Raw genomic sequence first — 27,628 nt, forward strand, 5'->3', positions numbered from 1 at the left:
ATCTTCAGTGTCGAAATGTGGACGTGACTCATCGCTGGCTAAGTTAAGTAACATTAATAAACAATTTGCCTCCGGCAATATGTTACTCAGTTTCTTGTTTAGGTACTAGATATTCCCCTAAAATGTTTTATAGTAATTTCGTTGCGGTTCATTATACATGAAAGGTTCACTGGTCCGTGAACAAAATTATTGAAGTGGTTACAAATTGGACACTGATTAACCTGTCCTCCTTAGTTTATACTACTCTATTATATCAGCACTATAAATCTAAGTAAGCGTGAGAGCATCTATTACTATTACCTTAGGTACCCCTCGGTATATAATCACCGAAATGTTGCTCGCTTGTTTACATATGTTGTAGTTCCGCTTTATGGCTCCTCAAACAATGCGTTGTGGAAGTAATGGTGTGAAACTCGCTTCAGGAGTGTTATTAATCGTGTCGATTGTAAACAAGCCCGTATGTGCCGTTCGGTGAGTCAGACAATCGCCATGTGGGCCGATGGCATTGTTCAGACACTGCGGAGGCCAAAAGGCGCTAGGCCCAAGTGTTCGAGCAAAAGAAACCAGTCTAACTTAAGACTTTAAAATCAATATCTATACGCAGTCGGAGACTCATAATACGCTGGTATGTATGAGACAAAAGCTCATCTGTTGTCGGTACGGAATAGCAGTGCTGCATTGTACAATTGTATGTAAAGGAGACGAAGGCGCTGGCGCGGGCGCAGGCGCCGCCGTCCGCCGACGCTCTCAATATCCTTGAGAAAGCGCGAAACCGTTGTTGGGCGCTGACCGACTTACCAAATTCAATGAACCCGATGCGTTTCACAATTACACGATTCATTTCATCCACTTTAAAAACCTACACTTGAACGCGAACGAGTAAGCACAAACAAGACAATGTGGTTTCAAACAACTAATTGTTGCTGCTTAAATACTTGGTCTCTAACTCTCACGAAATGTCGTGATGAAGAGTTCTTGTTTGAGTTGATTCACGACCTGATAACTTTGCTATTTATTTACGTGAGCAGATTAGGCTGCGAATATGGAATGCTCCGAATTAATCGTTAATGTTAAAAAGTAGTCTAAAACATCAAAAGATACGAGTATCTACAGTAATTATGACTAATAGTCCGTTGATGTTTTTATATATGTATGTCTATGTGTAAGAGGTTCACCTGTGGTCAGTTATTATTTCTGTTTCTGACAGTACTCAACGTAGAAAACCTGTTCCTGCCAGAACGTGATTCTTTTCAGAAATCGTGACATTGGTTTAATGGTTGTACGGCGTAATGTGGCTAATAACAATGAATTAATGTACCGAATTCTCACCGCATCTAATGCTTAGTGCGAGACATGCACTACAATGCCCTTGACCTGCCGTGGGAGGGAGTCGCGCTTATTTATAACTCCACAGGTCGACAACCGCGAATCCGCAGTCTTACAAGCCGTGTTGTGATCCGATAACGACCGAGAAGAACGCCAATTATGATTCACCATTTAAAAAAAAAAAGAACAAGGCTAGAGTAGATATGACCAGCACATCAGTTACAATACAAACGCCGAACTATTTGCGGACGTCGTTATTCTGATTGCATCCGATCTACAATTCAAATTTAATCTCGATGTTTACGCAGCTGACGACGGCTTTAATATTGTTCAATTTGTGTAATTCTGTGTTCAGCGGGTGCGTGCTGTTGCTGTGTTCTGTATATACGAAATCAGCAGGAGGGATTTCCGCGTCTTCCTAATGCCATGTTTAGCAGTAGTTATAAAGGATTAGGATACAGCTGTAATATAATTTAGAATTCTATTTCACATCAATTTGGTGATAATGCTGAATGAATCATCTTTTATTATTTTTACACTACAACTACGCAACGGATTTTGATGCGGTTTTTTTAAATAGATAGACTGATTCTTAAAGAAGGTTTATATGTATAATACATTTAAGTACCACGGGCGAAGCCGGGGCGGGCAGCTAGTATTATATGTAATATTATTGTTAGAGTATTTTATCTGTAGTTATTACTGTATTTGTGTACATCTATGTTGCATTACTTATGTATGTTTATTATGAGTTATTTTAGTATTGTATGCGCCTTAGCCGCCTCTCACATTTGCAGTCTCACTTACTAGGTGTGCTGGAAGAAATTTCTTTTTAGAAATAATCTTTTTGTACGTGAAAAATAAACTATAAATAAATAAATAAGAATGACGTCAATTTCGAAACACCCCCCCCATCTATCATTTACCGTCATCCGCAGACCAAACCCCCCCCCCTAATTTAGAATGACGTAATTTATGGACGGCCCCATACGAGCATTAATGATGTACAACCTTTGTGATGATGTATGTAGCTGTGATTGTGAATCATTAAAATAGTAGTGTGATGGAAGGTGTTTTGAGATTTCCAAGTTACAATGTTGTGCGTTCATTCTTAAAGTTCAGACCGGATATTTCCAAGACAAATTTTGATCGTATGTTAGTAATAAGATAAGATACCAAAATAACAACAGGTACATACGTAATATGTTTGGGTCTAAAATACATACACATATGCCGATCTTTTATTCGCAAACTGGTGCCAGTGCAGTGTAAAAAAGAACCGTTCATTCTCTGATGAGGGCTAATCCAAGAATCAATCAGCTAACTCGATAACGTAGTCGCATGTACGGAAATTGCGATTGATTGCGCCGCAGAGCGCAGGACGCAAATGAAGTGCCGAGCGGGGCTGATCTCGATGCAATTACCGCACCGCACCGCCCTGTCCGATGCCTGATACGCTTGATAGCATTGATTTCTATTTCTACTCGAAACGTCTACACTCGTCGTTATTCACATTATTAAAAGTGATATTCTTCCGAATGTTGTGCTTTGTTCTCGACATATTGCAAATTAAGTGCCAAGCGGAAGCCTGATCTCGATGTTCTCGGTCCAATCATCGTCGCCCCGTCCGAGGCCTTATAGCTTTAAGTTCCGCTCAAAACTTTTAGGTACTACCAGCATTAGAGACATATTATTAAAAGTGAAGTTTTCGTGAATATTGCTCATTTATTGTACATAATATGCTAAAGGTAATCTAACATAGTAACCGATACAGTAAACTACAAAATTGCATACTGCAGTGTAATTTAAACATCAAATTTATTGACACTTGCAGTCTGGGCTGCGCCGGGCTACATGTAAATAACCTGTCTAAGAAAATGATCTTACATACTACTGGTATTCAGTATCTACGCGTGGGCTTATAATACTATACTATCAAATACTAGAAACGTCTTAATGATTAGCAAATGTCATACTTGAAGCAGTAAAATCCGTATCTTCTGACTATTCCAAATCATTTACCCATTTATTGTAGCATTTAGACTAGCATTTAACACCATAAATATACCACCTGGCCCGAGCCACCCTCGTGGAATAAAATATTTTTGCCGGTCCTCGCCCACTCGACACGGGTTTTGCATTAGCCCACAGTAACTCGCCACATTTATTGCATTGCTTTCTGTCAATATCCTGCGGCTAATCTCGTTACAGGACCTGGTCCGGCCTACGTATCCAGTGTCTACTTCATTATATTCTCGCAATGCTGCCAATTTAATTATTATTCACCGTAAGAAGTAATACGTGAGCTGAGCGCTCGTTAGGACCTACCTACAATTCACACCCGAGAACTCTGCATGAATCATGTATGGTGTTGATAGAGACGGCTACAGAGTTGTTAGGTACAATTATCGTATTATGTGTAGTTTAGGTTCGTCTGGCGAGCGAGGTCTGTGGCCGCGGTTCGTGATTTTCCTCCACGTCGGGTGTGTTTTCACCTCGTCTGAGCCGACCTCGCGTTCTGAACCCATCGCGTGTTGCTCTTTATTTATCACTTATTGAAATAACGAGGACTTCGAAACAAAAAGAACGTACTATCGATCCTTACTGCGCGATAAGATAACTTCGAAATAAAACTGCATCTATATATATACCTGCATTCGCTATATGCGTATCGTATACCATGACACATTTGCAACAAGTTTAATATAGATAACAAATGATAATGGTTCAGCGAAGGCAATTTCTCCCCTAGTTTCGCAGAAACCGCTTTTTATCGCGACATTTATGGTTTCGTATTTATACTCTGATAATCAAGTAAATGTCTCGTTTCCTTAGTGCGGTGCTTTCATAATTCTCATGGGTTTATGTATGATTGTCTGTCTAGTCGCCACTATTGGCCATAAATCAATGTCTGCTCCATATAGTCCGTTATTGCTGGCAAGTGGCACTTGTTGCGTGGGATCCAGGCTTTTGCATACAAATGCGACGCGCGCGTGATTTGCTGCACGAAAATGAAAACCACTCGCATATTCAGTTTAGCACAGATGCTAAACTGAAATGATTTATTTAACTTAAAAAATGAACAATCGCCATTTTGAATCGTTGCATGTCAAAGAGAAGTTAGCCATAATAAGCCGTAAAATTAGCAACGATTGAAGTTCAGTTGTATTTCTATACCAGGATACCTACTATCTACATACTAACAAGTATACATATGTGTGGGAAATTTCATTTAGTAAATTCATACGTGGCTTCCGTAACTACATACATAGTCTACTTTGTGTTCAATTTTGCTGAAATTTAGGTCGCTTAGCGTGCAAAATGCAAATGCATGTTGATTCACTCTTCCCCTATGAGGCACTAAAACTGGAACAATGCAGGATTCCCAGCTCCCTCGTACGATTTGTAATTCCGGGCGTGGGAGGGATAATGTAAATAGTTTAGGCAGGCTGTAGTGCAGAGGTAAATAGTTTAGGCAGGCTAATTTGTTTATTAATGTGAAGCAAAATAGTGAATGATAAGATGCAATGGGTACACTAATATTGCACGCTATTGCTGTGAGGCTGTAAGGTCATTAACATCAATGCGCAGCCTTGAGGTTGTGTGCAGTTACGTTGGCAAACTAGATAATTAGAAAATAGTCTCCACTGCTAATACCGTATAGGCTACCTCTACTTAAAATGTTTTATTCAGTGTTGACCATTACCAGTTCATTGATAATCGTTTGAGGCGTTCTTGTCAGGTCACAATTAAAAAACTTTAGCAAACCCTGCACAGGCGCAATGGTGCGACATGGACAGCCGAACAGGCGGGCTTCCAATTAAGGTGCTCCAATAGAATCGAGCGGGTGCTGCGAGCGTTAATTACAGGGACTCCCGGCGGTGCACGCCCGCGTTAACTCTTTCGAGCCGGCCGCCTGGCTGCCCACGTATTGCCATTTGACGCGAAACATCCATGCTGAGCTTGCTGACTCACCAGTGTACACAGACATCCAAGTCCATATGAACAACGCCTGATCTGCAGAGCACAATCTACAGGTTCAACTGAACCTTCGACAAGTGTTCTGTAAGCGATTCGCAAAACACCCTTGCAAACCAATTACCTAACTAATGAACTCCGAGTGTGCACAAAAGTTGACGCACAATTTAATTACGCCTCAACGAACGCTTGTTAGTGGTAATATTAAGACCTCAGAAAACTTTGAGAAATTAAATCAACATTCTATTTATAGTTGCGGTGAACGTCTTAAAACTAAAGCTGATTACAATTCCCTTCCCAAATACAAAAGCGATGTAACTTCTTTTTTTTTTGTAATTTATTTCTAGCTAATAACACCAGCTTGTTTTTGTTCTAAGCTTTTTAATCTTCTGTTCCTGTATTTATAAATAGATGCTGATGATGTATTTTTGTGTAATACGACATGTTATCTCAGCTACTAAAGTGTTTTTCGCTGTTTGTCGTCTCCTTATGGGCTTCATGTCCTTTGACTCGTCACATCTGTTGGTATGATTATTTGGACTCGATCTATAAATGTTTGTGTTTAACGTTAGCTGTATTTGTCGCCCGGCTTAGCTTGGAAAGCTTCGTGTATAGATAACTTTAATTAACACTTCAATGTTTAAGTGGAGATAGCAATTCTGCATATCAGCGGGCGCTATAACGTTTATTAAATGGGTATGATGCATCGGTTTCGCAGCTGTTGGGAGTGTTGGATTAATATCTTTTGCAGATATGCCGTGAGTGGTTGCTGCATTACTTTACTTCTTTATAGGTTGTGATGTGATGTATAAGAAAATGCATAACGAAAAAACGTTTTACTTGGCCGTGTTGGGAAGCTAATATTTTACTTAGTTTTTTGGACCGGTATTTATGATGACCTATGATTAAAATTTGGACAAGATGGAGTATCATAAGCGAATTGTACGGCAATATAGGTCACATTAGCAATCCCCGTAGATATAGCGATACAGTTAGGCCGCAGTGCCGGTGTCGGGTGATCCTTGCACAATACACGCACATTCCGTACGCGCTGCACGCATGCTTCCATTATATGGCGGACGCGATGGAATTCCGTCATTTGATCTAATCAAATCCAATGTAAGATCATCTAATAACCGTTACATTTGAAGATGCTGTTACCACAATGATAGGGCCATATCACACGCTGAAGAAATACTATGGAATAGTTACAAGAAAGTAACTACCTAATTATTGTATAATGTTAAGTTTTTTTTTTTAGTATTTCGTTTTGTGTTGCATAGCATGTAAGTTTGTGGTTGAATAAAGAATTTATCTATCTATCTACCTATTACATACATCATTTTAAGTATGTTGTAACCGAAAAACTACCCTGTAAATAGAGAGAGAAAGCTAATGGTCCAATTTTGTTATTAAACAAACCTTATAAGTAGTAGGCATGCCTAGTGCATACCCATTTGTAGTTTCAATCTTCTGTGACTAATAGTCTCTGAGAATAAACGTGACGTGAAACCAGAAAGATAAACATTGGAATGATCTCTCAACCGTTTTGCGAAATTTGGAACAGGTCCATGGGGAAAACAAACACAACCTACCATTTTTCTTAGACCCTCCGTGACATTTCGCCATGTTTAACTCTCCAAATCAAAATTAATAGAGCAACAGGGGTGCGACCACCGTAGATTTCCATTTCACGTTTTTTACGTTTTACGACGGACCCTAAAAGTAAATGCTACACGGTTCCGTGTTGTCTAGTCGGCCGTTTAATATTCCTGTCTTGTCCCATAATAGCCGCTTCCCTCCTGACTTGATCGATTTTTTGCTGACCGCCTCGCTAGCAAAGTTTCTGTTGCAATCTTAGGAAACACTCAGTTTGATGTTTTACCAATACAATACCTATGCCAAAGTATGTGCTTATATGGAAAGCCAAGTTTATAAGTCTGGCCCGATTCAAGTTTAGACTTAATGATGAAGTCTTCAGAAGGCAATTCAAGAAAATTCAACAGTGGGTAGTAACAGAGTAAAATGTACTGTTTATGATGATCGTTTTTATGTAGACGAATTAATCGAATTATGAACGTTTTTCAAATCACCTCGTTAGCAACTTTTTCGCTTGGCCGGTCATACGCCAGAAAACTACGGTATTGAATTAAAAGTACTTTGCTTCGAAACGGCTTAACGAGGCTCCTATTTTGAAACTGCAATGGCGGCTGGGAGGCGCCCCCTACTCCAACCACCAGCCCAAAGCCGACTGCCAGGACTCATATCATATAAGTACTGGCAATGCACTGTTAAAGAGACGGCCGGATAAATTTATACGACGGAATAATTAAAAAAAAATGTCTGACTATCTGCTGCGGATTAGATTAACTTTTCAATAGGTACGAGTATTTACATATACCTATATTACTCTTGCTCATATCGCATCTTTTTATGTAGGTACTAAAGTTGAGAACAGCTTAGTCATTTTACATCTCATGAAATATTGACTTGAATATTGGCCATTATCCCACGTTGTGGCGTGACGTTTGATAATACAGCTCTATGAGGCCGCTATGAAACCATTATCGCTGTCTAAATTATTTTTAATGACTGTACGTACCTATTTGTAGCCGCGTTGATAAGTCATTTATGTACGTCACTAAAATCTATGATGGATGAATAATGTATGTAAGGAATTTAATGCTCCACGCTGCTGAATAAAGTTAGCTCTGGTGTCGATATTTATGTAGAACTTTTGCTGGGAGCCTGGGAATATGCACGTTGCACTGAACTCGGCGGAAAATTGCACTTGATCCTCTGCCTCCCTCCCTGTCTGCGTCTGCCTTCTCCTTAGATACGATTTCCGACCTACTACAATTATCCTGCCTACCTCCGTTATTATGCTCGGGACACTATCATGGCGTAGTTTATACATACAATGCACGGTTTCTAATCGTTTCGGCATATCGTATACTTACGGGAATATCGTGTATGTTTATCAAATTGCGTTTATGATCATCATTAATGTGCAAATGAGTTGAGTTTTTGCATTTCAAAGTGCTCCGAGTGCAGTACACTTTTTTTATACCACGTCGGTGACAAACAGGTAAACGGCCCGCCTGGTGGAAAGCGGTCACCGCAACCTATGTACGCCTGTAACTCAAGGGGTGTCACATGCGCGTTGCCGACCCATTAGAAACTTAACTTAATGTTATGTTTATGTTCCTTTCCTGCCCTTCAATGATAAAAAAGGCCATCGTCTACTCTAATTAGTATTTACTTTGGCAACTGCTAAAGATACCTAGATTAATGACAGTGATAATTAATATTCATAAAAAGCATGTAAGAAGTAAGACGGTGATCATGTACGGGCAATGTAGGGCTTTTTCACTTGGTCAGGTGTAGACGGAGACGGACAGGTGCAGCGCTGCACGAGTTTTTGCTGCAGGCCGCAACAATGGCGGCGCATTCCGCCGCGCCGTTACTGCGGTAATCGCCCCGATCATCGCCTCCGCTGAACCCGCGCGGGGCTTCCAATCCGAGTCATCCAGATAACTGCGGCCGCTTCCGCGTCGCGTGAAAGGAAATACTTCCATCTGATTAGGTGTCGGAGATATGAGACTAATTTAGCGGAATGACTCGTGCTTTGCAGCTGAGATTCCTACTAATCGTTTAGTAAATAAAAATACCACATCAAATACCAAAGGCAGTTAATAATTGCAAGAATTACCAGTATGCTACTACAGCTCTCTTTTTACCGGTTTTCTAGCTGTTATGTGAAAACTAGACCTTTATGAAACATTTATTAGTATCATGAGTCGTATGAGTTTTTGCCGAGTTCGTTTAAACCCGCAGAGCACGACGGGGCGCGGTTGGCCGCGAGCCAGACCAAACAGGGTAAAAAGCAAGGGCGGCGGCGGCCGCGCCCCGAAATAGCGAGCAAAGTCAAGGCGTGCTGTCCGAGTACACGCTCATAGGTGCTTCTTCGGACTAAGTACATGAACCGTTACTTTTTGCAACAAAGTTACAGACATAAAGTTTTGGGACACTCCCTAATTAGACAGGTTTTATTGCAGAGAGTTCAACAACATGTCTGATTTATTATCTACTTTTATCCCTTGATAGTCATACTAATTTTAAAACACACATAGAACTAACTAAAACTAAGATATCCCAATTTCTATATGGACTTTTTACACTTCGGAAAACCACTAACTTAGCTACAGCCCTAACCGCCTACCATGCCTTCGTAAATTCATGGTTACGGTATGGGATCATTACATGGGGAAATAGTACGGATGTACACGACCTTTTTGTAATGCAAAAAAAATGTGTCCGTGTGCTAATGGGTATTGGATATTGGGATAGTTGTAGACTTATTTTTAAGAAACTTGGCCTACTCACTCTGCCATGTATATATTTAACTATTTGAATTAGGCATATATGTACGAAAACATATAAACACTTTCAGAGAAGTACCCAACAAAAGATTAAAGTATAAGCTTGAACTACCCGTCCCAAATCTAGAAACATATCGCAAAAGCCCTCATTATTCTGCAGTTAAATGTTACAATCACTTCCCAAATTACATCAAGTCAGTTACAATCACTTCCCAAATTACATCAAGTCAGAGCAAACAGATGCGGCGTACTCAAAAAAGTTGAAATCATTCCTTACAGAAAAGTCATACTATTTACTCATTTACAGAATTCTTTGAAGATAATTTTAAGTAACCATAACTTTGTTATAAGATAATATTACAGTTATTTTTCAATTATAGCATGTAAGTAAATTTGATTATCCTTAGCGTAAGTCTGGGAACTTGTTTGCAACACCCTACTGGGGTTTTTTTGTGTCAACTTTTTACCATGGTGCAATAAACGATATTATGATTATGATTATCTTATATTACCGTTGCACCTTGCACCAATCTGTCTACATTGTACTGTGTGATAAGTTTCATTACGTTTACTACTGTATGCTAAATTGTCTTTGGTGCAATTGGCCCTTAGTTGCTTAGCAAATTATTTTTCGTGACTTTCAGTTTACACTGCAAAGACATTTATAATGAAAACCTTCTCGCTAATGAGTTACCTAATTAAATTCTAACTATGCTTCTATGAACAGTGGCAACTAGACGCTCCCTAAAGGGCGTGTCTTCAGGTCATGCGACAAACAGCCAATTAGCCCAATCATTTTCAGCGCACCTCTAGTTAGCGCTATTAGGTATGACGTTACTGGCCAGAGTCATAACGCGCGAATTCCACGCGACTGATGAATATATTACCAGGCTCGGGTGTCGGCCGTGCCCAATTGGGCCTCGTCGAGTTTAATCAACATTGTTTCTTGCGAATTCAAAGAACGTCGTCTGGGCTTGACGCCACTCACGCCACTCAAGTTGTTTAGGATCGGTAGCCGCCCTTCATGTGACTTTAATGTCTCACTTAATTGACTTAATGCAATGAATATATTATATTTTAAGTAGGCGATCTGTAGACATCGCGCGTTAGCAAACTTATACTGACCGGGATATAGACCGTGATTACTTTTTTCATTTTTCATTTTTGCCGAGCTTCCGATATTTCGACAGTTGCATGCATCATGATCATGGAAAACCCAAAACTCTTATCGTTAGCAAAAACCACTTCAAAACATTATTTTGTTTGCATTAATATCTCTAAAGTTACTCTTTGTAAAAAAGAGAACGTTTTAAAACATCTCAATGTCCGTATAGTTAACTGTGGTCGGCTTACTTTCATTGACCTATTTTCTTTGCGATATTTTTAAGAAATCATTCTCAGTTTGTGCTAGTGTTCTATTGTTAAAATTTTCAGAATAGACTTTTTCAATATTAGCATTCTCGACGTTTTACTCTTTTCTATGATGATGCATAAGCAAGCTTTATTGTCCCGGATTTGTAAGAACCTCTTTTTGACACATGACATCGTCCACAAAACGTAAACTCGCGCCACCTAATGAGATTTTAAATAAAATCCTGTAATAATATTTAAAAAAATCAAGTACTTAAAAACAATATTTCGCTTACTTTAAACATAATCTAACACATGTTATATTTTTGCGGATCTTTGTTGGTGAGTATTTTACGATATTAATTTATCACACAGCATTTACTTATCATGTCATTTATCGTTCATTTTTATTTTTAAACTAGTGCTGTAGCAGAGTCTATCACTTCGATTCAAATGACATTTCCGTCAGTTGATAGAAATCGATTATTTTATTATAATATACGATACTTTAAAGAAGTAAAAATTACAATAAAATTAAATAAGATGAAAACAGGTTTATTACTAATATTAACGAACAAATCGTTTATCGTAAAAAAGAAAATTTGAATTTCGCGGCTTATTTCAGTGACAAGATTTTAGCAATCGGTGCTTTGTTAAGTTTCTAGTTTACAATTTCAATTAAATTTTCAATTACATCCCATCATACAATCGATTCAAACAATTCGTAAATAATCGCTAGATTTTGCAAACGATTCGTCTTAGCCACATCTCTACAAATTTCAATGGAAATGTGTCAAAAAGAGGTTCTAAAAAATCCGGGACAATAGGTTGTCTTTTTTCTTACCATGTCATCCGCGTAAAATGAAAACATTTCAAGTACTCACAATGCTTATTGTCTGACTGAAAAGGTTAAAATGCAATTACGAAATGTAGCTTCACAGTTCGCGTTTTGAATAACGGTGACTGCTAAAATCTAGGCAGTAACCGATGCGAAAATTATATAAACGAGGATAACGGGCTCAGACACCTAAGGCGCATCACGTACAGAAGGGGCACACTAGCGGTGCGCTGACTCATCGCGAGACAGAACAAGGACATCCTTGCATACACGCGGGGGCGCGATTATTCATAGTTTTTAATGCTTGTGACATAGCAAATCTTTTTAAAAAACTTTCTTAAAGTCATCATTCCAAAAGCCTCTCGCGTCAGAATATGAGTTGTGTCATGATGATATGACGAGTGAGTAAAATAGCAATGTCACCGACCGGTAAAATTTAAGCTCAATAAGCAGGGAATGTGATCCCTACACTTCACTGCACTGTAGGTGCAGTGATTAAATTTGCTTATTTTGTGCATTTCGTCTTAACAAATTGTCTAATAAGGCAAAGTCGAATAGTGCCTCAGATTTGCGACCAATGGAAACATAAACATCGTTGCTCCATATCCGTCCCAGCCATTCGCCATTGTGCTGCAACAAATTGCGAACATAATAGACTTTGCAACACCTTGGCGCAGGATGACACACTGATATTTTAGCTATGTTAAAGACTTGAGAAATTCAGGATGCCTGACGCTGAGAAATATTTATGCTGCTGTAATTTCACTCCATATATATCTTTAATTTTTGTGTACTTTTTACACAGTTTGTACAAAAATATTCGTGAAATTTTGGTCTGACCTTTAATATCCAATAATAAATTTCCTGGCCTCTTCCTCCCTGTGAAGTAACTATATATCACATAGTTTCTGGATGATGTTGATATTTAGGAATTAGGATATTTTGGCGATCTTTATGACCTCGTTCGTGGGGTAACATTGACCATCGATTTATAAAGAAAAGGTTTTTAAAACGTTTGTTAAAATTTTAGTGCAAAATTCAACAATCAAAATTTACCCCACGAATCAAAATGACCCCAGTTGACGGTAATTAATGTATTCATTGTTGAAACATTAGACGTCAGTCTTCGCCAGTTTTAATCATGCAAAGACAAAATCAGATGAGAAATTTCTGAAATTTTGATGGTTGCCACAATTATCTCTGCATTAATAAGATGGTGCTGCTGTGTGTAATGTATATTGGAATTTCGATTAGGTATTTTAGCTCATTAAAATAGTGAACGTAATGAATGCTACCTTCACATTATGCATGTTACGCAGGAATGCGATTATCAACGTAAGAGATCAATATTAAAGTTGGTTGCGTTTTGTGCTGTAATCACTAATTATGGATTCTACTTTCCAAGTAAAATGTTTATCCATGATTGTCTATTTCATTCTCTTTTGAATTAAAGCTAAGTCTTTATCCCACGATAAACACTTCTGTTAAAGGTAGGTACTAGATACTTGCCAATCTAATAAAGTCATAACCAGCTAAGTTGAAGTTGACAGCTCCGTCGGTGCAAGTGTTATTAAAAGTATTAAAATCTCATAACTTCTATTCTATGAAATTCAGTACGCCGCTTACTTAACTTTATAGGTATCGAGACAAACCTTATTGGTTTAACGATACTATGTAAATTGATTAGAGATTTATGTTTGTAATTAACTAAAATAAATAAATAAAAAAAAAAATAACTCTTGCAACGGCGGGGTTATCAAAATCGCTGTCAAATTTGCTTGGAATGACTCTTAAATCATTTAGACTTTCTATACTGGAAACATTTTCCATAGATGGAGCACACGTTGCCACCGGTAGGTACTAACAAACAAATACGTATATCTTTTTTTTTAATTAATCACTATAGTCCATCCGTCTGGATAGCCTAAAATTTCACACTGTATTGCCATAACTCATGACTGTTTTAATGACTTTGTAATGAAAAAACATCGTTGTCCCCAGATGACTTGAAGGCAGTGACGAAGCGGCTGATAGTGCAGGCGAAAAGGCAGGGCTCCTGCGACAACATCTCCATAATCGTGGTGTTCCTGAAGGACCCGCGTGACATCGCCGCCGACAATCGCCCGCCCATGGATCTTGGGTACACTATACTATGTTTACACAATGATACTATTATTTTTTCTCAAACATGCAATGAAATATTGTCTTTACGTTCCTTAAAATGGGCTGGGAAGTATCGCTTTTTGGGCGCAACAACTCGAGAGGACTGTAAAGGGATTTCATATTATTTTTTAGGCCTAGGCCTGCAAAGTAACTTTTTTAAGTAAGCTGTCAATACTGTCATGTCACTTTTTTTTTTAATTTTTGTGTGACCTGGATACTTGTCACACTTGACGTTTGAGTGTATTTGTATTTGGTTACTTAATAAATAAAATATTGTCTTTTAGAGCATTTTTTTTTATTTCATTGTATGTTTGAGAAAAGCACTATACATGCCTCGGCGTGAAAACGGATTCCCGGCCTCGTATCCCTATCCCCTCTCGCACGCTCGCTCGGCCGTATATACCCACTTGGCCGGAAATCCTCATTTTCCCGGCCTCTGATGTAATGTACTATTGATCAATCAACGTAGAATATGAGCCAATATCACGAGCAAAAAGCATTTTAGGGATCAGATTATGCGTTATCAGTATTTACTTTTTTGTCTAATATGCTATGAAAAAAGCTAAGAGAAAAAAAAAACAGAAAATATTGTGGCAAGTATTTTTACCATGTTTCATCCGCTACTAATATATGTTGACCACACTAACTGCTGATGAGATAGGTAGGTAATGTTAAAAGTAGCTAGGTATTCTATGTCGTAACCGAAATACCTACGAAGCACCAAGTAAAAATTCCCAAGTAGGTATGTAATTCTCGATTTGACTCAGAACTTAAAGAAAGTGTTGGCATTACACAAATATCTCCCATGCAGATTCGTATTACTCAAGTACCTATGTAAACCTATCTCTAACAACCTGATTTTGTCTTGGGCTGCAGCATTTGATAATTAGGCAATCAAAACGCGCCTACCGATAAAATAACCAGTTTTTGCGTAGGTTACTATGCCAGTCTCTCAATAGCGAAATCAAAACTAGACGACCTTGAAAATATCGGTTGCCTGCCTAACTTTTAAACTAAATTCAGAGTCCACGCACGATCTTATATATTTATTATACGTATATCAGCATCGACGAGGCGCTTAAGTTAATCTTGTGAGTCATCGATGTGGACTCTGACTCTGAGATAAGGACAACAAGGGTCCTGTTTCCCGAACACAAATATGTAAAAAACTAGAAATATTAAACGAATGCTAAAAACGTAAATACATCATCATCCTCCTTGCGTTATCCCAGCATTTGCCACGGCTCATGGGAGCCTGGGGTCCGCTCTGACAACTAAATTCCAAGATTTGGCGTAGGCATTAGTTTTTACGAAAGCGACTGCCATCTGACCTTCCAACCCGAAGGGTAACTAGGCCTTATTGGAATTAGTCCGGTTTCCTCACGATGTTTTCTTTCACCGAAAAGCGACTGGCAAGTATCAAATGACATTTCGCACATAAGTTCCGAAAAACTCATTGGTACGAGCCGGAGTTCGAACCCGCGACCTCCGGATCGAAAGTCGCACGCTCTTACCGCTAGGCCACCAGCGCTTAAAAACGTAAATACATATTATATCTATAGGTATCTATTGTGATATAACGCTGATCCTTAATCTTAGAACGTAGTTACAATTAATTTTAACTGAAAACGGGGTTTTTCGGCCCGGCCCCTAATCCGATCCACTCCTCTGTTTATCATTATTATATTCTTATTACAGTCTAACCCACTTAATCCTTCCGGAATAAAACAATTTCAATCCCAAATCATTTGGGACGCTTTCGCAGATTATTCCCTATAAACCCTCGCCCCTTTCCTAAGATACGAAAAATGGGTTGAATTGAGCCAGTTTAGATACTGGCACAAATCAAAAGTTTCAGTTTTCTTTAAAGACCTGTGGTGTACCTAGTCAGTGAACTTCTTGCAACTGGTGGTGTAACCTAGAATATTTCTAAATTGAAGTTGCCTAGATTCGAAGAGGTATCATAATATCATAAAGTAAAGCTGCAAAAGTATGGTAGCTACTACTCTAGTATGTATACTGAAAATCATGCAATAAATGTGTTCACTCATCTCAATAATCCTACTCAGGCTGGACAACGCGTTGGTGAACGCGTCGCTGCCGCCCTTTGCCGTGGACGCGGACGCCAAGCACCACGGCATGGACGGCGCGGCGGCGGACTGCGAGCCAGAGGGCGAGCTGCCCGACAATGGCGTCGACAACTCGGACAGTGATAGCGAAGACCTCGGCCCTGAGACTGCGGTCGACGCTGATGACCTGGATGCGGAGGCCAGGAACCACGTCGCCGCGCCGACGCCTCCAGCTCACACAGGTATGTCAGAAATAGAACAATGTGGTCTTGAAGACTGGGGTGACCCGACTATAAAACTGCAGCGCCGGAGTGCAAGCCCAAGGCTGAGCTGGCCGACAACGGCGTCGGCAACTCCGACAGTGACAGCAAAACAAAGACCTCGGCCATGAGACTGCGGTCGACGCTGATGACCTGGGCGCGGACGCCTCCAGCTGACACAGGTATGGAAGATATAGAACAATATGCCCTAAAACACTGGGAGAATAGCGATCCAGCTATAACAATGTCACTTGAAGTGGAACACCCTTGTACACGGAACAACCTCAAGTTACGGACGGCAAAGGTATTTACTATTTTTATACCAGTGTATGTAAAAAAACTTTCGATAGGACGACTTGATATACGAATAAAATAATTATAAGTACATAAGCTTCACGATACTTGATTTTCCTGTCGTCAACTACTGAGCCGTGACCTTCCAGGAAAACAATTTTATTGGATTAGGTATGTCTTCCACCTGTTACTATAACTCTGTTGTTAAGTACGATTGTAATAAGCTTCTTTGTTTAGGTTTTTTTTTCAAACATCTACAGAATCTTGTAAAACGTTAGGTACTAAAGGTTTATTTTTGAGACATTTTATGACGAGTGTCTCAACAGTTTCATCACGTTCAATAAAGCATTTCATAAAAGGTAAGAGTATCTTAACCCGATTGTTATCAATCGTCTTGTTTGCTTTGCAGGTTTGCTGTATGATGCTTTGTTTGCTCCGCTTATATTATGCTACATCTTTCACACTTTCGTTGTCATCTAAAATTTATTCTGGCACTACAATCATACTTCCCGGCTGATTGTTTAATATTATGCGCTTATTTACGTAATAATCTTGTTTCTATAATTAACATTGCTTGCTTTTGTTACGAGCCTGTATTCTTTTCAATACATAACACGCCTACTGTCTTCGGTAGGTATGTATCTACTTAATACGGAATCTACTGATATCGACGTAATTATTTCAGGTGGAACAGCGGACGAAAAGTTTAAGATATTATGGAATTATTACAAGACAATTCAAAATTCTCCCGAGTTATCAGCAACCAAGTTAACGGATATGGTTTTAACTGATATTATGCAGAGTTCTGATAGATCCATAGGCACAGAAACCACCGAAAATAATTCGTCAGAATCAAAAATAGAGAAAAATTTTGAACCGAATATAACTCCAAGAGCGATAACAAAATTAGCTGCTACGTTATCAAAAACTGAACCAAAGATAATCATTTCACAAATACAACCAAGCAAATCACCATGTATCTCCTTCCCTACCTCGGCATCCTCGAATGAAAATACAGAAGATAAAAAACAGCCCCAGTATATTGAAATTAAAGAAATAAGCAGCAAGCAGAAAACGGAAAGTACGCATTTGGACAAAACTGATCATCTTTTTTTAAGTTATGCCGATACTTTTAAACAATTTACCCCGCGAAGACAAGCTGTACTTAAACTAGAATTGGCAAGAATATTTGTCTGTGCCGAACTTACGAATTTAGATCACGCTAAAAAGTGCACCTGTGCTACTAGCGAACTAAGTAGCGAAGGGTTCAATAAAAATATTCTACTTAATCATCTGGAACCAAAACCATTTAAGAAATATGATGCTACAAGGGAATTGGATAAACTGGATTATCTTTTTTTAATTTATGCCGATACTTTTAAAGGTTTTGGTTTAAAAGGACAAGCTATTATTAAACTGGAATTGACAAAATTATTTACGTGTGCCAAACTTGCAAAGGATGACTTAGAATTTTTAGATATTTGCGGACAATGAATATTTAAATATTAAACTTGCTCCAACAACAGAAATAAACGACCCTAGTATGTCTTTTTTTCAGTATTATAATAATATGTTTATTATAAATACCTACATAAAGAAATAAAGTTTAACAAAAATGTCTATTGTTTGTTTTCAACAGATTCTTACGTTATCTATTAGTATTAGTGTTGCCAGTGCTCTGGACTCACAAGTCACGTTTCGTTTCCCTAAAAGTCACCATTTGACTGCCCAAGTCACCTTTTTATAGTATCGATAGCTAACTTAATTTAATGAGAAGAAATTAAAAAACACAGTACTTAAGTATATTATATATGTCACAATTTAACTTTACTGACCTTATATGATTACTCTTCTTAAAATCTTACACGTTTATCATGTTATTTGAGTTTGATTGGATAATTTCACAAAATATTTTTTTATTTTTATCCTTAAAAAAAAACTTTTTTTACGGAAGTGAGAGCGAGAAGAAAGTAAGTCTTTCTCACTCTCATTTACGTGAAACAATTCTAAAATCGCAGTGCGGTCGTTTGTTAGCTACTTCAGAAAATTACTGTTGCCAACTATAGTCAAACAAGTTTGTTACTAGAAAAAGGCGCGAAATTCAAAGTTTCTATGGGACGAAAACGAAACATATATTATGCATTTACTTTTTTATTTTACCGCTATTTTTAGTGACCGAGGTATTGGTAAAAGTGCACATTTTGATTTTGTGTAGTAAGGCGTTCTACCACTAATACCACTATGGTAGCTGCCACAGCAAGCATTCAAGTCGCTAGCTCGGCAAACTGCAGCCACCGGTCCGTGTGAAAATAATTTATATATAATTTACATTGATACTTATATTCATTTTGTACCATATAATTTTGTTAAATGTTATAGTCTTATAGTCAAAATAAAATTAGCTTCATCATCATTATCATCATCATTGGCCACGTATAATGTATAGATGTATTGCAAAAGATTATTGCAGCGTCTAGTAAATCACGTATTGTGGGGAGCTGATAGCAACATCTTCAGTGGCTAAAGAGACCTATACCAGAGCGACATCTTCTACCACAGCGATCGCAGACATGATCAGATTTCAGGGGAGGGGCTCTGGCAGCGCGTAGTTTTTTCTGCCTGAGGCTTTTATAACCAATCCTCGTCATGTTTGTCTACACCCGCTTTAAGATCACGGCGCCACTCTGGTCTTATGTCGGCCTTAGATTCCCAAATTTGAGGTTGAATATTAAAGCAGATCAGGTCCCTCTTGCAGCCATCCTTAACTCTAAGTTTAGGGCGTCCAACCGGCCTCTTGGCATTTGCAACTTGACAGCATAACTTGACGCGGGAGTCTGGTATGATCCATTCTATGCACATGACCAAGCCAAGTGAGCCTTCTTTGCTTTAAGATTGCCAAAAGCCAGAGGCAAAATATGCATATCATAGAAGCTAAGAAAAATGCTTCATTATAATTATGAAAAGCTATATAGGTAGGTACGTAGTAATATAGAAAGGAAGTACAGAATCAATATATTTTTTGGAGACATTCTTCCATATCTCAATGTAGACAAAATCACCCAAAATTAGCAAACCTAGTTCTATGAATGCTAGGTGATGGTAAAGGTAAGTATACATTTATTACAATAAATAGACATTCATATACTCGGAAACTAATATTAAATAATGTACAACCTAATGGGAATCTAAATAATTTTTTTTATTAACATGAATTTACAGTTAAAAAAGAAAAGTATCCCACAAAAAAATGTGGTTTTGGTGTAAGGTACTGAATAAATCTTTCTAGTTTTAATTACCTACATATATCTGTGGACAACCAAAACTGTTAACAACTTGACAGTCACAATTATTACCTTAAGCTTTGTACTTTTTTCAATTGTGCAATAAACTTTAAATAAATAAATCACATACTCTGTTTACAAACCATGTATTATAAACTTTTCACTTTACAGTTTCACCGCTTGTCAAGTGGCGCGAGTAAAACAGCGGTTAATTTAAAGGACATTCTTATACAGATTGACTGAGGCCCACGGTAAGCTCAAGAAGGCTTGTGTTCTGGGTACTAGGCGTCTATACTTTAATGAACCAGCAGCATTACTGAGTTATTCATTTATTTGAATAAAAAAATTAGATCCTTATATAGTTTCTTTTTGACCCAGTGGTTGACTGGTAGAGAATGTCTGAAGGCATTAAGTCCACCAGTTTATGTGAAATAAATAAATATAATATACAGTAATGTCTTTAGCATATTTACATTAAGGTCAGTGCGGGCAAGACCGGCATAGTTTATTTGAAATAAAGTTTGAGTGGATAAAACTCTATAATTAATGTAGTCTGCCGTAATGCGCATGGTCCTATGGGGTAGCAAATATTATATTTTACAAAGCTTTTATAATATTTTGGCGAAATATGGTAATTTTAAGTGATAAAAATCACATTTTTTAAGGCTCGGCGGGTTGACCGTCCCCCCGCGGTGAGCACGGGAAGACTGTCTAGTGCTTGTTGTCCCGTAATTTCATATGAGACTAGGTTCCAAAACCATGATCGTTGTTATTTTACGTAATAACAGGGCAGAATGTACTAGATAATTAATAAAATAACGTTGAAATTTTAAACATAGAAGCATTTTTCCATTTATAAGGCAAGACCAGCATATGTCCCGTAGATGGGGTTCATAACCTTTTCTTTTCAGGTCCAATTTAGTCACGATATTACAGGCTCATATAAATCCAACTACTTATTTGTTTTTGAAACTTGGTTATTAAGTAAAGGTAATAGGATATTAGGTAACATGAAATAGTTTGGTAACATTTCTTAGCAATGTCACAGACATTATCAAATATGTTTTCAGGGGTGCTGATTTCAAAATTAATGACCAATTTGGAATCTGATATTACTGACTATCACTTTGACACAAAAGTCGTCATGGTCGTCGCCAAATAAGTTTTCGGAGGTGCTGATTTCAAAATTAATAAACAATCTGGAATCTAACATTGCTGACTGTCACTTCGACGCAAAAGTCGTAATAGGTGTCGTCAGATATAGTTGACTGTCACATTGAATTAAAAGTTTTCATGGGTGTCATCAAACAGTTTTTTGGCTGTAATGGTTATTGGAATGAGCACCCCCGAGAACCTGTTTGACCACACCCATGACCACTTTTGTGTCAAAGTTACAGTCATCAGCAATGTCAGATTCCAAAGTGGTGTTTAATTTTTAAATCAGCACTCCCGAAAACATATTTGATGACACCCATTACCACTTTTGTGTCAAAGTGACAGTCAGCAATGTCAATTAAGGGTCGGGTAGCCGTAAAATAGTCGGTCAAAACCGTTTTAAGGGTACCTATACGGTCCCTGTTGGGTAATGCTGATTATAAAAATAATGACCAACTTGAAACCCTACTCTCTTTTGAAATATTTGTCGCCGCATTTTGCACACTCTACATAACAAAAATAATAAAAAACGGGTAGAACTTATGATAATTCTACCAACTTAAATATGATGATGAATAATGCAGTGTTAGCTTACTTCTGTTCACCTCTTATCATTCTTCACAACCATGTCACATATATTTTATTTTTACTTAATACTTTCGAATGATTTTAGTAACACCATACGAATTATTACCAAAACTGTATTTCGAAGTTAAAATCAAAAACGGTACAACTACCATAAGCCAAAAACGTACTTATATATTGATATCGTTTACACTCGACTTATTTCCAATAATGCCTAAAAAAGGTTGGCAACTCCTTGTTTATCGTATGCCGGTCTTGCCTTTCTCTTTTATGCCGGACTTTCTGAGTAGGCACAATTTCTAAGTTACATATTTCAGAACATAAAACTAGAAATTGAGCGCGTTTTGAGTAGATTAATAGTACTGTCAGAAAAAACGGTTATTAAATGACTACGTTACATATAAAATATATAAATATTCCGACTGCTTCTATTTTATTTTAATTTTTTGCGGAACCATGTTGAACTCGGTGTTCGAGCTCGAAACACAAATCAAGATTACTGTTAACTAGTGTTCGTCCTAGGGATATGTACTGAAGACCAATGGCTTGAGGATGAAAAACTGGTATACCTTCGGAGGTGTGAGAGGCGTAGATATATAAACACAAAAGTTATAGTCAATAGACGGTCTTTCCGGGTAGACGGTCTTCCCCACACTGACCTTACTTAAAATGCTCTAAAGAACTGATGTCGTACCTCTGCGGTACAAAGAGCATCACAACACAGACTTAGCTAGCCCGAAAAGTCCCCAAATTTGACTGAAAATCGGAAGTAACTCCCATGTCACCATGGAGGGCCAAAAGTCACCAAAATGGTGACTTTTGGGACCGTCTGGCAACACTATAATTACATCAATAATTAAATTTGTTTGAAACTTTACTTACTTTAAACTTTATGAATTTTATGATTCTTATCATCAGGGTAACGATATGACATTCAAAATTATTCTACCATAAACAATATGTTATCTCAGGTTCCTAGGCCAATCCAAGCCAGCAAAACCATATGTCAGGTTTTTCCCTATTCACCCCAGTCATCCCCATTCACCCCAATTCACAATACCTATTGAAAATTTCTCCGTCAGTAGAAAAGACGACAAATTATACAAAAAAACCTAGGTGCGAAGAGTTATGTGCTTCCATAGAACATTTTAATTTCGCGCCTTTTTTTACTGTTCTTCTATCTATATTCTTCGAAATAATTGATATCCTAAGATCCTAGTGATGAAGACCTACCAGTTGAAAGTTGTATACCTAGATCTTCCGTGATAAAGTGACAAGTAAACCCTATCCTATACCCAAAATAAAGAATTCCTTGTATTATTATTTATTCGTTTATAAGGGCCTTATCACACTTGCGATTTACAAGCGAGGCGAAAGCGAAGCGAGCGCGCAGCGAGTTCGTCGCGAGCCCGTTACCAATTCGCAGCGAGTGCGTCGCGACTTCGCCGCGAGCGCGCAACGATTTCGTAGCGAGTTCGCCGCGTCTAGATATGCTGTACCTTCGTCAGCAAAATTCATTTCTACCCACTTTAGTTTAATCCTATCATTTGTAGTAGTTTATTAGTCATAGGGCTTACGGCGAAATTATGGTCAAAAGCTGCACTTTATGCAGAAAGCAAGCCACTTTGCACAGTGATACTAGGGACCAATACAAACGTTTTCATCCGAGGAAACACGATTTTCATCCACTAGAATTCAAGATGGCGGACATTTTCCAAAATGGCGGCCGCATATTTTTAAAAATTTATAGAATCGTAACGGCTGCACCGATTTTGATGGTTGGGGTGTCTATCGCATCGTATTGAAGAGTTCATTAATATAAAAAAATAAAGTCATAAAAAAGGTAAGATGGCGGCCGAATAATAAGAAAAATATGAAAATTTCAAACTTTTTTTTTCATTCTCGTGCAATTTACCAATAAATTTTCTATGATATGGTCACATTTTTATGTATTTAAATTAAACCTGATAATATTATCTATATAATAAAATAAAAATCATGAAAATCTGCTGAGTAGTTTTTGAACTATACTCATTTGAAATGGAGCGCGCGGATTTGAAAGACGTTTTCGCACGTGATGTAAACAATTTTGGAATCATAACGGCTGCACCGATTTTAATGGTTGGGGTAGCTATCAGTTTGTATTAAAACATTTATTTATATAAAAATTAAAATCATTTAAAAAAATAAAGATGGTGGCCGAATAATAAAAAAAAATATGAAATTTTAAATTTTTCTTTTATTCTCACGAAATTTACAAATAGTTTTTCCACCATATGGTCACATTTTTATTTATTTAAATAAAATCCGATATTAACGTCTACGAAATGAAACAAGAAACATTAAAATCCGTTCAGTAGTTTTTGAACTATACGCATTGAAAATAAAGCGCGCGGGTTTGAAAGACGTCTTTGCACTTGATATGTGATGCATCGTATCGTTTGGTACCGCTATACACGCAAGACTGATTATTTATTTTGGTCTCAACTTACTATATTACTATTCAGAATCAATGGTTTTAGTATTTATATATATTATTAGTTTTTTATTCCGAGTTTAGGTATATTTAGACAACCCCCGTAAACTTGACCATCACATAATTTTTATTTTAATACGTAAAAGAACTTAAATGCACATAACATAACATTTGTATTAATAGCAATTGTCCTTTCCGAGGACTCCAGAGATAATTTTCGACAACTTTTGTAGGGGGCTACGGAAACATATATTAATACAAAACATATTTTTTACTTCTCGTCTAGGTTATACTGAAAGATAAAAGAGATACAAAATAATATCAAACAAGGAAATAATGATAACATAATAATTTATAGTAATAGCATAGTGGATACCCCCTCCCAACTGAGGGGGACTGAAATCTTCTCGAGGCTGAGGCGTAGGGTTAGAGCCGGCGTAGCTTTATTTGACATTCATATGCGCATTGTAATATGCCTACTTGAAAAATAAATATTTCATTTTCATTTTTTCATTTTTTTTATAATATCATTTTTGCAAAATACTTTTTATTTTGGCAGATCCCTTTGCAAATAAAACATTATTAATACATTGCATTATTTGCATTGCGCCGCGCAGGGTAGACCCACAACACGTACAGCGTATTGTTTCGCAGCCTTTTTCACAACCGCAATTGTCCAAGTATACATATTCATACCATATCTCCCTGTTTTCAGACCACTGCAGTACCCAACTATCGTTGTACGAATGTACGTCTTCCAACCCCAGGATGATGGAAGTAATATCCAGAATATGGGGCGTTGTTATACGACACGGAGTGCTGCCGATGTTGGTTAGGTACTAATTTATTTTCGGTGGTAAACAGTTTCATGCTCACCAAGTTGAACTGGAGTGAACTTTTCAAGCATGGCGATTATTCCTCCCGGAAGACTTTGTAGTTACTGCGATGTTTCTATCAAAGCTGGTATAACTTCAGTGTGTGTGCAAACAATGTTTTAGAACATGATTTTTTCCTTTTGTATTGAAAAAAGAAGTGGTATCAGACGTAAAAGCGTAAAAACCACGAACAGCAGTAGTACCTTATACTCCGGTAGGTTATTCTCATTTGAAGTCTTAAGAAAATATACTAGATAAGAATTGGAAATTTCCCAATATAATTAGCTCCACAGATCACATTCTTAAATGCCAAATTGGGACCGTTCTTAACACATATTTTAGTGAGCAAGCATGGACTCAGGCCTGTTTACCGGTATGGTTTGGCGGCTGAGGCACTCGTAAAGTGTCATTTTGCCGTCATTCCTGCCTCCATTTACATCACGTCCGATCTCGCACGTAACGCCCTGAAAGCCTCCACGGCTACAAACTGCGAGATAAACTCAACGAAGGGCATTGGACACTCTAGCATCCGTTACCACCCTGAACTCACTCGAGGTCTCACATGAGGCAAAGACCTTTCGAGGCTCTAAGCTAGGTCCAAACCCGAATCTGGCCTGACTTTACGTCTATCCTTCACCCGAAGACTCCAGTGGTTTTTATTTAAATACCAAGACATCTGTATCGGAAGATGTGAGGATACGCGTGAGTCCCTGTTCCGCCATATCTTTTGCGCGAGGTACAATGAGGCTATCAGCTTCTTCCGGTTACGTTCCTATGGTTTACCCTGAAATAGCAGAGCAAATGTTCTCTGAGGAAGTAAATTGTTTAGAAAAAAAAATCACCACATTTATAACATCAACAGGCTATAGTTTCTCGAAAAAGTCTTGTTGGTTGTCATGCTGAACAGTGTATTCCTGGAGGAATAATGGCCAAGCTTGAAAACTTGATCCGCAGACTCAACATTTATAGGTTAACTTGGTGCGCAAGGAACTGTTTCCAACCAAAATGAATAACCAGCATCCCACCAACATCGCCAGCACTACAAAAACATACGCTCCTTGTCACAGAAAACAAGTTATTTTATACATAGATATTTCTGAAGCCCCCTACAGAAGTTGTCGAAAATTATCTCTGGAGTCCTCGGAAAGGACAATTGCTATTAATACAAATATTATGTTATGTGCATTTAAGTTCTTTTACGTATTAAAATACAAATTATGTGATGGTCAAGTTTACAGGGGTTATCTAAATATACCTAAACTCGGAATAAAAAACTAATAATGTATATGAATACTAAAAACATTGATTCTGAATAGTAATATAGTAAGTTGTGACTAAAATAAATAATCAGTCTTGCGTCTATAGCGGTACCAAACGATACGATGCATCACATATCAAGTGCAAAGACGTCTTTCAAACCCGCGCGCTTCATTTTCAATGCGTATACATAGTTCAAAAACTACTGAACGGATTTTAATGTTTTTTGTTTTATTTTGCAGATGTTAATATCAGATTTTATTAAAAAAAAAAATATGTGACTATATGGTAGAAAAACTATTTGTAAATTTAGTGAGAATAAAAAAAAATGAAAATTTCATTTTTTTTTTATTATTCGGCCGCCATCTTTATTTTTTAAATGATTTTAATATTTATATAAATAAATGTTTTAATACAAACTGATAGTTACCCCACCCATTAAAATCGGTGCAGCCGTTATGATTCCAAAATTGTTTACATCACGTGCGAAAACGTCTTTCAAATCCGCGCGCTCCATTTCAAATCAGTATAGTTCAAAAACTACTCAACGGATTTTCATGATTTTTATTTTATTATGTAGATAATATTATCAGGTTTAATTTAAATACATAAAAATGTGGCCATATCATAGAAAATTTATTGGTAAATTGCACGAGAATGAAAAAAATAGTTTGAAATTTTCATATTTTTCTTATTATTCGGCCGACATCTTAATTTTTTTTATGACTTTATTTTTTTATATTAATGAACTCTTCAATACGATGCGATAGACATCCCAACCATTAAAATCGGTGCAGCCGTTACGATTCTACAAATTTTTAAAAATATGCGGCCGCCATTTTGGAAAATGTCCGCCATCTTGAATTCTAGTGAATGAAAATCGTGTTTCCTCGGATGAAATCATTTGTATTGGTCCCTAGTATCACTGTGCAAAGTGGCTTGCTTTCTGCATAAAATGCAGTTTTTTTCCGTAAGCCCTATGACTATATTATCTACGAGTGTGAGCGGACAGTAACAATAATGGCGGAACAATCAAACACTGTTGGAATCGATATCGAGGCATTTATAAAATTTAAAAAAATTTTGATTCGTTCACAAAACAGCACATAATAGTCGCTCTCTTGCAGTCGATTACTTAAAAATGGATCCTCCCAAACACGCCGTTTCTGCTTTAGTTTTCGTTTCTTACTTCTTCGAAGCAATAAAGCTAACAGAAGTGTTTCGTCGTCGGAATCCATTATGTAAGTGACTGTCTAAGACGCAGATCACTTTCAGCGAATACGCAGCGTATTCGTTACGCGCTCGCGGCGAATTCGCGACGCACTCGCTGCGAATTAGT

General features: G+C 37.7%; 1 protein-coding gene across 2 annotated transcripts in view; it reads left to right on the forward strand.

Moving 5' to 3' along the window:
* Positions 1 to 27,628, forward strand: part of LOC125227718 (protein phosphatase 1F-like) — a 132,856-nt gene that overhangs the window by 104,176 nt on the left and 1,052 nt on the right. The window contains exons 9-11 of one of the 2 annotated variants that reach the window (XM_048132018.1): positions 13,876 to 14,014; positions 16,107 to 16,348; positions 17,346 to 18,194. In XM_048132018.1, the coding sequence (XP_047987975.1) occupies positions 13,876 to 14,014; positions 16,107 to 16,348; positions 17,346 to 18,154 (1,190 nt within the window). In that variant the 3' untranslated portion in view covers positions 18,155 to 18,194. Of the gene's footprint in view, positions 1 to 13,875; positions 14,015 to 16,106; positions 16,349 to 17,345; positions 18,195 to 27,628 lie in introns of those variants that run through there. The other variant, XM_048132019.1, reaches the window with a different exon arrangement.

The sequence above is a fragment of the Leguminivora glycinivorella genome, chromosome 7, assembly GCF_023078275.1.
Source record: "Leguminivora glycinivorella isolate SPB_JAAS2020 chromosome 7, LegGlyc_1.1, whole genome shotgun sequence".
Classification (NCBI taxonomy): Eukaryota; Metazoa; Arthropoda; class Insecta; order Lepidoptera; family Tortricidae; genus Leguminivora; species Leguminivora glycinivorella.